The sequence below is a fragment of the Mandrillus leucophaeus genome, unplaced genomic scaffold, assembly GCF_000951045.1.
Source record: "Mandrillus leucophaeus isolate KB7577 unplaced genomic scaffold, Mleu.le_1.0 Scaffold918, whole genome shotgun sequence".
NCBI classification, from domain to species: Eukaryota; Metazoa; Chordata; class Mammalia; order Primates; family Cercopithecidae; genus Mandrillus; species Mandrillus leucophaeus.
Genome location: NW_012110008.1, coordinates 40,194 through 52,350, shown reverse-complemented (window position 1 = coordinate 52,350; position 12,157 = coordinate 40,194). Strand labels below are relative to the sequence as shown.

The 12,157-nt window shown below is 41.1% G+C and overlaps 1 protein-coding gene across 1 annotated transcript in view; it reads left to right on the top strand.

Annotated features, from left to right (window-relative positions):
• Positions 1-4,560: 4,560 nt before the first annotated feature.
• Positions 4,561-12,157, top strand: part of LDHB (lactate dehydrogenase B) — a 16,732-nt gene continuing 9,135 nt past the window's right edge. Inside the window, exon 1 of the mRNA XM_011969870.1 lies at positions 4,561-5,152. Within this exon, the coding sequence (XP_011825260.1) occupies positions 4,988-5,152 (165 nt within the window). The 5' untranslated portion in view covers positions 4,561-4,987. The remainder of the gene's footprint in view (positions 5,153-12,157) is intronic.

Sequence of the window (12,157 nt, the reverse complement as noted above, 5' to 3'; positions counted from 1 at the left end):
AGCATTCACTTTGTTCAATCAGTTTAGAACACCTTGTGGCAAGGAATGGAAATAAGGGTAGAGGAAGGAAATAAAAACCTCTTTTCATTTTTTCCTACCTCATCTCCAAAGTTACACAGTAATGGGGATGGCAAGAAGAGGAATAAGTGGAGAGATATTTAGAAGTAAAGTCTGCAGAGCCTGGTGATTGACTTGCAAAGTAGGTGAAAAAGAAATCTAGGGTGGCTTCTAGATATCTTGCTAGGCTGACTTGGCTATTCTTGCTTCAAACCTGGATTTAGGGTTAATGTAATACTTTTGAGATTATCCTCCAAGCTCTTTTCCTCACCATCACATTTTAATTTGTAACTGGACTGTATCTTCAGTCATTCAAAGTCCCCACTAGCTGAATGATTTGAAGAGTTTGAGGCTTATGAATTCTTCTCAACAAACCCTTCTCTTAGTGATTCTTTCCTCTGAATTTTTATTGTACTTTAACCAGATTTCTATCGCCACTTATCACATTGTATTGTAATTGAAATAGGTTGCCTACTTGTCTATCGCCATTGGACTAGGAACACCTCAGAGGGCATAGTGTTATATTTATGTTTTTACCAATGCTTGGCACTGAGAAGAAACTGAAGCAATAATTACAGAATTAGTGGTCATATACAAGAAATATGCGTTTACAAAAAAAAAAAAAAACAAACCATTTTTCACATATAGGGAGTTTGTGAGATGGCTATATTTGAAAGCATTTTCATTATAAGAAAACAGAACTGAAGCCAGACTCTTCAGAATTCCTCCAGTTTATCATTCATTCATTTATTCATCAATGCTATATATTTAGGTACCAAGCACTGGCTGAGGGTTGAAGACGGAATGAATGACAACATCGAGCTCTGGAGTCGATCAGGGACTAAAAAAGAAAGTGCATCTCACTTAGTGGTCCCACCATTTCCCCTAGAGGGCAAAGCCTGACCTTGAGACCAGGTGGAATTGTAGGGGAACTTCAGAAGTCAAGGACCAGGCCTCATTGGCCTTGTCAGGCAACGAGTAAGCAATCAGTGCGTGTTTGTTGAAACAGGTTGAAAAAAAATAGTCATCTTCATCAAATGAACTTTAAAACGGAGATGATCTAAATTCAGATGTAGTTTTTTAAGTCCTTTAAAGTTTAACTGAAATGCAACATAGAAATTTATTTCTATTTGTACTAAATCTAATTGAACAAAATCTAATCGATTTTGTTAAAATCCAGAAGAGTCGGGGATGGGCAAGTTTTAGAAATAACGTGGCCTCCTCATTAAAGAGCCTGCGAGATGTGAGACCAGCTGAGAGCGGAGGCCTCTGGAAGGTGACCCCCTTATCTGGAGGGTGGGGGAGGGAGTGTGCACACTTGAGCCCTTGTCCTTGAAGGGGATTGAGCGAGCCGAGGGGAGGGGTAGGCGGTGCTCGGGTTTCCAATCACAATGGAGAAACCTAAGAGGCTGCGGAGGTTGTGGGGCCCCGCCCCCGCCCCCTCCTCCCTCCTTGCAGAGCCGGCGCCGGAGACGCACGCAGCTCACATTGTCTTCTCCGCAGTGCTGCTACTGAGGTCTCCAGCGCCTTCTCCCTCCTGGTAGGTTTCAGCTCAGGATCCTGAATCCTGGCTCACAGACTAGCCTGGTGGGACGTGCGGGGGAGTAATTGTGTGGGGAGCCGCGGGAAGGAGGAAGAAGCACATCTCTCCTCCGTGGCCTTTCGCTCTGAGCATCCGGCCTCGGGCCCTGACTCTGCCGCTCGGTTTGGGGCGCAGGGCGGGTCGTGCCCTGGCGGAGGAGCAGAAGGCGGAGGGTAGCAGCGGCGGCTCAGGGGAGTTCTATCAGGGGAGAGACTTGCTGCATTTGCAGCTAAAACCGGGCCCTGCTTGTCCTTGGTGGGTTCATGGCGGCCACATCACCCCCACGGCCTGCTGGCGGGAGTCGGGACACGTGCCCAAGTAGCTGGGGGAGGGGGACGGAACCAGGTGGCCTGTGAAGGCTGGACGATCTTTACGTCGAATATTTCAATCTACTACCAAGGTAATAGAGAAATGCCCCTGCACTCGCTGGGATGGGGAGAAAGGCACCTAGATGACCAGCATGTTTGGCGCTGTACTTATCTTTACCCGGCTCTCAGCCTTTCCGGGAGCTATGCGCAAGTTCTTTCCTGCAGGGCCTCTTTTCTGGTGCTTCGTTTACTTTACCAGCCTTGGGTTCTCCGAGTAAGGAAGTCCTAGACTTGTCCCCACAGACCTTACTCGGGGAAATCTCTAGCTTCTGCCTGCCCTTGTGATCTGCTGTTGTTTGCTGCCTGCACCCCGAGGAGGAGATGGTTTGTGCGCGCCGCGAGCAGTACAAGCTGCAGTAAGGGCCTGGGGGATGGGGGGAGGGGAGGAATTCAAAAGCAAAACCTGAATCTTTAAAAGATTACAGTGAGAAAGATTCTTGAAAGAAGATCTTTGTTCCTGAAATTAAGGCACTCGCTTATTTCTAATGATATATATCCACAGCAGTGAGGAGACGTAAGGGACCAAGACTCAGACAAATTTTTACCGTTTGTCGTTCTTTTTTTTTTTTTTTTTTTGAGGCAGAGTCTCCCTCTGTCGCCCAGGCTGGAGTGCGGTGGCGCGATCTCGGCTCACTGCAAGCTCCGCCTGCCGGGTCCACGCCATTCTCCTGCCTCAGCCTCCCGAGTAGCTGGGAGTACAGGCGCCCACCACCACGCCCGGCTAATTTTTGTTTTTGTATTTTTAGTAGAGACGGAGTTTCACCGTGTTAGGCAGGATGGTCTTGATCTCCTGACCTCGTGATCCGCCTGCCTCGGCCTCCCAAAGTGCTGGGATTACAGGCGTGAGCCACTGCGCCCGGCCGGTTTGTCCTTGTGCCTTGCAGCCTGCACTCTGATGTTGGCACAGGCCTGTATATAATGCAGACCATTTTCTTCTCATTTCTTAAAACTCCTTTTAAGGAAAAATTAAAGAAAAGCACTTCCACCAGAAATATCTGAAAGAAAATCTGACTTGAGCCTTTAAATTGTACTTCCTGAAGTTTTCTAAGTTAAAAGGTCTGTCAGAACAACGAATCTGTATTTATATAGCCACCGTTTCTGGATTTTCATTTTCCACTGTTTCCTGGGCGCCCTATATGCCAAAATGATCGTAAACAGACCATCTGACAACAGTAAACTTAAGGGCAGAACAACTATCCATGTGTGTCCTTCGTTCAAGAAGAGATGCAGCATTCTTTCTTCTGAGCCTGCTTAAAATGCAGGCCCTGGCTGAATTTGCTTCATTTTAAGGTCATCTGTTTGTGGAGACACTTGAACAACATTGCATCTTTCTTCTCTCTTTAGCATCCACTAGGAAACTGTAAGTATGATCTGTAAAGGCGAAAAAATCTCGTTTTAATTTATCCTTACAGATGGGAGGAAATATTTTTTGGAAAAAAAGTAGCTATAAGACAAAATAGTTGTTACACAGTTGTCTCCAAATTCAGATACTTTATTCCAACTCAGTCCTGCTAACTCTTACTTTACATATACAGTTAATAAACTAGGCTTATTGCTTAGTCCATTGCAGATTAGAATTAAAAACTAGACTGGGAAGCACTGGTACAGTTTGAGACAGGTATGGTGGCCTCAGATGCGACAGTCTGACATAAAAAGTAAAAACCAAGTGAAAATAATGGACATTACAATGGGTTACTAAAATTATAAGTAATAATGATGAAGAAAAGGCTTATTTGCCATCTGTATTCTCTGTTCAAGAAGGCAGGGTGGTATATATTTAGTGTACTATAAATTGCCATGGAATTGATGTTTATTTCTGTAAGTTTTGCTGTTTTTTTCAGTTATCTAGAAAACATATCTGGTTATCTGATGGCACAGATACATTTGTTACTGTGCAGATCATTCATTTTCCAACAGGTTTCATTTTTTGTTTTGTTTTGTTTTTTTACATTTTGGGGGTCTTTAATTTGGATGGTTAGACAGAAACTGTTTCAGAGACTGATAGTCTCCTAATATGATCCCCTGAAAGGACAATGTGTTAAGTGTCTACTTTCCAAGAAGCTTCTGAGGTACCCTAAAAGGAATTCAGGTTGATATTTTTGCAGACTTTGCATAAAAATTGTTCGTTGCCATTTTACAGTCACTATGTATTAAGTGTGCATTCTATGTCCAGTACACTGTAACACATTTTATGTGAGACAAAATAGAAGAATCAATCCATGTCTTCCAAGAATGATAATAACCATTAATAGTAGAAATTATGTTCAAAATTGGCCATTTATTCTTTTTATCCAAGCTTAAATGAGAGTTAATACTAGACCCAAACTTAGTTTACATAGTTACATATATATTCTTCATAGGGGAAACAAATTAGCTAATTTACACATGAATATTCAGGTTTTTAGCCAGAAATAGTAACAACCTACTAAATGCATGGACTCATAGGGTGAAGGAAGAAATCCAGTTCTAATGGGCTTTCATGAAAGTTTTTACCTTAATGAATTCTTCCATTAAATGGATCTCATGGGTTTTGTTTTGTTTTCTTTTCTTTTGAGACGGAGTCTGTGGCCAGGTTGGAGTGCAGTGGTGCCATCTCAGCTCACTGCAAGCTCCACCTCCCGGATTCAAGTGATTCTCCTGCCTTAGCCTCCCGAGTAGTTAGGAAGGACTAGAGTAGTTAGGAAGGACTACAGGCGTGCGCCACCATGCCCAGCTAATTTTCGTTTTTTAGTAGAGATGGGGTTTCACCATGTTGGCCAGGATAGTGTCAATCTCTTGACCTCGTGATCTGCCTGCCTCTGCCTCCCAAAGTGTTGGGATTACAGGCATGAGCCACCACGCCCAGCCCGGCCTCATGGTTCTTTAAAATACATTCTGCTTTCTAGAATATCATTAGGCTGATTTTAAGTTGTACTTCAGTTCAAAATTGCAACAGTATCATTTTAAGGATGATTTCTATTTGAATTTCCTATGCAGATATATGTGTAATGTTTTGATTCTTTCCTTGCAGTGCAAAATGGCAACTCTTAAGGAAAAACTCATTGCACCAGTTGCGGAAGAAGAGGCAACAGCCCCAAACAATAAGATCACTGTAGTGGGTGTTGGACAAGTTGGTATGGCGTGTGCTATCAGCATTCTGGGAAAGGTACATTTCAAGAACACCATAGATGATAGAGAAGTTCAGCATGTGCACACAGTTTCTTTGGGCACCTTGGAATTTTATTATATCTCTGAAAGATTTCTTTTTTTCCTGAACAATTTGAAGTTGTAGATGTAATTCTATTTCACTTTTAAATATTTAAGCATGTATCTCCTAAAAGAATTATATTCTCCCTATGTGACCGTAATAGTTACTGCACTTAGAGAATTTAACACTGATGCAATACTATCATCGAGCATATACTATTAACATTTAAAATTCTCCATGTTGTCAAAAATCTCAAAATCATGCCATTTATAGCTATTTTCACTTCAGTGCAAGATCATGTGTTTCATACACTTGTCATGTCTCTTCTTTAATCTGGAACTGTTACTCAACCTTTCTTTGTTTCTTCTGTCATTGACATTTTTGTAGCATCCAGGTGAGTTCTGTAGAATGTCCCTCAGTTTGTCTGTCTGATGTTTTCTTGTAATTCAGCTCGGGTTGAATTTATTGGGTGGGATTGGAACTAGGTGATGTCATGTCCTCCTTTGTGCAGACCATCAGGAGACACATGATGTTCAACTTGTGTCATTACTGCTGAACTTAATCCCCTGGTTCAAGTGGTCACAGCAAGCCTTCTCTACTGCAAAGATCCCTTTCCCTCCTTTAATTAATAAGTAGTGTGTGCATGCACGGCTTTGTGAGTTTGTGGGAATGTTCTGTTAAGCCCTTGAAACTTTTACCTATTGGTTTTATTTTGAAATGATTTCAGATTTTGAAATGATTTTATTTTGAAATGATTTCAGATTTACAGAAAGTTTGTAAGAATGGTAAAAAAATGGTAAAAAAAACTTTCATAAATACTTCACTGACATTTACCAATTCTTAACATTTTGTTATTTATGCTTTCTCACCATATATACATATATGCACATATATGTGTGTGTGTATATATATGTATGCTCATAGGTAGATAGATTTATAGATACAGAGATCTATAGAAATAGATACAGATGTCCATGATATATGTGTCTATATCTATAGATGGCTTTTTTTCTGAACCATTTGAAAATAAATTGCAGATATTATGCCCTTTACTTCTAAGTCCTTTAGAGCAGCAGTCCCCAACCTTTCTGGCACTAGTGACCAGTTTCGTGGGAGACAATTTTTCCACAGATGTGGGGTGAGGGGATGGTTTCAGGATAAAATTGTTCCACTTCAGATCATCAGGCATTAGCTAGATTCTCTAGATTCAGCACTGGCCCGTGACCTTGGTTTTGGGGACCCCTGTTTTAGAGTACATTTCCTTAGAACATATTCTGAGATAATCAGTGCAATTATCAACATCAGGAGGTTTAACACTAATACTATACTGTTTTCACCTTCCACTTCAGTTTTTCTTATATACCTCCATAGGCTTTTTGCCTTACCTCATATGTATCCTTTATAGTTCAAACCACAGTTAAGCTTTCTTTAGTTCTGAAAGACTTTTGAGGAAAAAAGCCCTTTTCTTATTTATCTCACTGAATTGATTCCTTATTTCTTCTGCTGGCTGCCTTAAATGTAGGAACAACAAAAACAAAAATGCTGCCTTGCCTTCAGGAGAACACACTGTCCCTTTGTATCACATGTAAAGGCTGCCTGAATAACCCCTAACGAAGCACATTTCTGTTTTCAAAGCTTAAATTCTAAAGCAGCAAACTGAATCTTTACTGAGAAACACTTATCAAAAAAATCAACTAAAAAACGTAGTGGACACCGATGAACGTTTTATCCTTTTGCATTTCCTTCTAGCTAGCTTCAATTGACTTAGGTAACTATCATTTAGGATAGCAGCTCCCTTGATTACAGGGAATTGAAATAACCACAATTTCATGCTCACTGTTCATGCCAATAAAAACAAAAAGTATTCCAGTTTACATCCTTTTGAAAAAAAAGTTGAGTATGTGCCATGTTCAAAGATAAAATACTTCATTTTAAACAACCTTAGGAGATAGGAGCTGTTCATATACTTGCTGTTGGATGAGATAGTTGATGCTTAACAAGCCTGTCCACAGTCTCACATGTGGCAGTGGTAGAGCTGTATTTTGAACCCAGGGCTCTGAACTCTTCACCGTAGTGACTTGACAATTTTCATTTTATTATTCAATGCTACTGTTTAGGCATTTAGAAAAAAATAAATGCATTCATTAAATACTAGCTAGAGATTTTTCTTTCCTTCTGTTAATCTCAAAACTTGGGCCTTTCAGGAAACTATATCTGAGCTATCATGATTCTATAAGAAGTACCTTTATGATGTTGTAATCATAAATTTTAAATTCTCTTCAGTAAATAATTTAATTGAGACTGTGCCTGGAGTTATATAACACGTTGGCTCAACTCAAGGGCTTAAGGGAATAGCCCCTGCTGCTACCACAGTTGGATTCTTCAGATTCAGAGACTATGATTTCTGTCTTTCTGGGGTGTTTTTTTTGTTTTGTTTTGTTTTTTTTGAGACAGAGTCTCACTTTGTCTCCCAGGCTGGAGTGCAGTGGCGGGATCTCAGCTCACTGCAACCTCCACCTCCTGGGTTCAAACAATTCTCCTGCCTCAGCCTCCTGAGTAGCTAGGACTACAGGTGCGTGGCACCCACGCCCGGCTAATTCTTTGTGTTTTTAGTAGAGACAGGATTTCACTGTGTTAGCCAGGCTGGTCTGGAACTCCTGACCTCATGATCTGCCTTTCTCGGCCTCCCAAAGTGCTGGGATTACAGGTGTGAGCCACTGCGTCCAGCCCTGATTTCTGTTTTTCAATCTAGCATTCTTTTCCCTTTATCTTTTGCAAAATGGAGTACATTGCCTTAGAAATAAAGTGAAGACTATCTAACAAAGAATATTTTTGAAACTGTAAGTACAGGAAAGAATGACTGACTTGTTGAAAGATGGTTTTACCAATTAAAAATGTCTAAATATTATTTTAATGGTTAAAGGTAGAAAGTGGTTCAAAATTGTGTTCATACATGGTAAAGATTAGAAATCCCACTAGCTTAATAGAGAAAGGAAAATAACTCTGCATGTGGGTGTTTGTATAGTACTTCATTTATTCCTTTCTGTAACCTGTCAGAGGATATTGTCATGTATATCGTATGGTCGAAAAAAACAAAAACCAAACACCCAAGATGACACAGATAGTACATGCCAGATCTGGCCTTTTTGAGCTCATAGATCGTGTAATTTGCCCCCAGACATTAAATAAAAGTATAGCATCGGAGAGGTTGAGGAGGGACATGCATTAGCTAGATTCTCGAAGCCCACTAAGGCTGCCTAGTACAGTGTCCCACCGTATGAAGAAGACTTGGTCATTTTTGGCTTCTACTTTTGCCCACTCTTGGCGGCCCATTGCTTATATAATAACCATAGAGAGCTTTCATAAAACTAGTGGCTCCCCTACTTAAAACTCTCCAGTCATTTTACAGTGCACATATGCTGCACACATACATAAAATCCCATGAGGCCTCACAGATCCCTCCCTGCCTGTTTCTCAGAGCAAAGCAATGGAACACAGAATTCCAGGGGCACCATACACACGCAGGCAGCAGACCTGCCAGTGCAACGTGATGGTACCATCTCTGACTTCATCTCTTCTGTTTTTCTTCCGCCTCCCAAATGCCAATCTCATTTTTGCTTAAACTCTTTTACTTGCATTTCCCTTCACATGAAATGTTCTTCCCTAGGCCACAGGGTTGACCGCTTCCTGTCATTCAGATCTTACTGCAAATGCACGCCTGTGCAGGCAGGCCGTCCTTGCCTTCCGACTTCCTTCCCAGTAGCTTCAACATCTTCCTGCCTTATGCATTTAAGAGCATTTCTACCTTCAGAGATTAGCCTGATTTGTTGTTTGTTTAATTCCTATTCCCTTCCTGATACATTCCATGGCTTCAGAGACTTTATCATAACTGTATACCCGAGTAGCAGGATAATGCCAGGCACTTATATGATAAATAAACGAATACTTCTGCTATTACTTGTAAGCTGCACTCATATTTTGTCAAACTTTGGTCATGGCTTTATCTTCTACTGCTAGACTTTACTTTTGCCCCATTATCCATCTCAGACTGCATTTTAACCACCAAGACAGGAGGATCTGAATGTCGAACTTATCATGTTGTAGGGGTCAGGAAGAGCTTTGAGGCAAGATTATCATAAATCCTTAGCTTCTAAGTCTGTCTTTGGTTTGAGTGTTTATCCTTGCTTCAGTCAACTATAGCCATGTTCTTGTGGACAAACACGGTATAACAAAGCTCTTAAGAGGAGCAAGGTAGGTAGAACGACAAATTGCAAAATAGTTTTTGCAGTGCAAGACTTGGCTTAAAAGTAAAACATAATGAAAATTTGGTATCTGTACAACCCACCTCTGGTATGTCAGCCAGAAACATGCTCAAATAGTATTTAATAATAATGTAGAAGTAGCATTTCAGAGGGGAAGAAACCAACTATTGAATAAATGGCACTTAATCCATTTAGCTAATTATTTGAGAAAGGTTATACCTTTTCCTCCTGCAAAATTGTATGCATACTAAATAAACACTTGGAGAGAGAGAGAGAGATATGTGTATATATTTATTTTTTCTCTTGAGAGAGAGAGTCTTACTCTGTCACTCAGGCTGAAGCACAGTAGCACAATCTCTGCTCACTGCAACCTCCGCCTCTCGGATTCAAGTGATTCTCCTGCCTCAGCCTCCCGAGTAGCTGGGATTACAGGTGCATGCCACCATGCCCGGCTAATTTTTGTATTTTTAGTACAGACAGGCTTTCACTATGTTGGCCAGGCTGGTCTCAAACTCCTGACCTCAGGTCATCTGCCTTCCTCGGCCCCGCAAAATGCTGGGATTATAGGCATGAGCCACGACCCCTGGCCAACACTTAGGTGTGAAAATGAAACCATCAAATATTAAGGCACTCGAGGTAGTGGAAGAGGCAGAATATATGGCTGTGTCTGGTCCACACAGGACTTTAGATTAAAAGCCTTTTTGTTAAGTCTGTCACAGAAGTAGAGTAAAAATAAATACGTTTTTAAAAGCCATTTTAGTGATATATTAAGCAAGCTTTCAACAGTGGTTTTCTTGGTATCTAAGTGACCTTGATCCATAGTAAGAATACTGCTTTTGCAGTTAATCTAAACCTTGCCATTTTAAACATACTTACAGCTTAAGTGAAATAAATGTATGGTAAATTCATTTTATAAAATATGTGAATAAGGATTTATTTAAGCCAAACAATAGGTCGAGTACTTAGGCACACGTCTTCTATTTGCATGCCTCTGGATTTGGGTGATATTCAGTGCTGCAGATGCAGCTCAATTCAGTGTTACAATTATTATTATTTAAGTGTTGGATCTCTTCCTTCCTTTTCAGCCGCGAATGCACTTCTCAGGCAATTCTCTACACCCACTGACACAAAGAGACAGGATCTGAGATCCTGTGACATCCTTTTCTACTTAAGCACTAAATTGTTTTGCCCTGTTGACTTCAGCAGCACACATGTGATGTTACTAAAATAAGAGTGATATTCCCAGTGCTCAGTACCTTAATAGAATCGTTATGGCTGTTATCAAGTTGTATCGCATTAATGTAGGACCTAAAAAACACAAATGAGAACTTTGTGTGCTCTTATCAGAGATTGCGAAGAACAAAAGCAGCTTTAAAGGTGTCAAAACGTCTTTAAGGAAAACTGGATAAAAATTCATGCCAGTATTTGATACACATGGAAATGAGGAAATGTTTTGTACCTGATCCCCAACTCACAGAGTGGTCATTTCAAAAATCTGCAAGTAATTTGGTTGCTCAGAGCTAAGGACACATTCGATCATCGGGAGGCCTCAGTCTTAGAGAAACCCTCACAAGCAAGCCCTCTATAACTCACTTCATGAGACCAGGCAGCCACTTAGATTTTAGCAACAGAGGACAGTGTTTATTCATTGTCCTAAGGGGAGCGAGACTTGCTTTATCTAGCAAGCTAAGTAGGTCAACTTTTCTTATTGGTTGTCTCCCAGCTCTCTGCTGCATCTCCCTCTGGTGGCCCCTGCCGCTTGTGCTACTCCACCTTATTCTTCAAAGTGCTTCCTGAACTCCAGTTACTTACCCGCCGCCCCCCCACACCCCCGTCCCCCACTCCTCCATTAATACCCTTCACCTGTGTAGCTGATCGCACTACTATTCTTAGAAGAGGTTGACCCTTGAACAACATGGGCTGGTTCATTTACAGGCAGATTTTTTTTTTCAGCCAAAAGTATATTGAAAATACAGTATTCGGGGGATGCGAAACCCACATATATGGAGAGTCTTTTGCATCCTGTGAATACTGTCCTTTCTGTATACTTGATTATGCCCAGATTTTGGTACACTCGGGAGTCCTAGAACCAATCCCTTGAGGATCATATATTGAGGAATGACTGTAATGGCATTTTAAACTGGGCCCCAGAATTGAAATATTTTACTTAGCTGATATTTTTGCTAACAGCCGTAACAACAGTAAAAGCAAGGACTCTGGTGATGTTTGAATAGGAGGGATAACCATTTTATAAATAGTTTATAAATTATGATTTCCATAAGATAATGGAGTTTCACAGGTGAAAGGTTGCTTAGATGCATGTAAACCAACCACCTTTTTTTCCCTTTTTTTCTTTCACTTTTATGTAGACATTCTGAGAACGTTTAAAAAGTTAATAATTCCAGGCCCAGCGCTGCCTATTCCAGGCCAGGCCTGTAATCCCAGCACTTTGGGAGACCGAGGTGGGTGGATCGACTGAGGTCAGGAGTTCAATACCAGCCTGGGCAACATGGCAAAACACCGTCTCTACTAAAAATACAAAAATTAACTGGGTATGGTGGCATGCACCTGTGATCCCAGCTACTCAAGAGGCTGAGGCTGGAATATCACTTGAACCTGGGAAGTGGAGATTGCAGTGAGCTGAGATGGCACCACTGCACTCCAGCCTGGGCAACAGAGTGAGACTCTGTCTCAAAAAAAA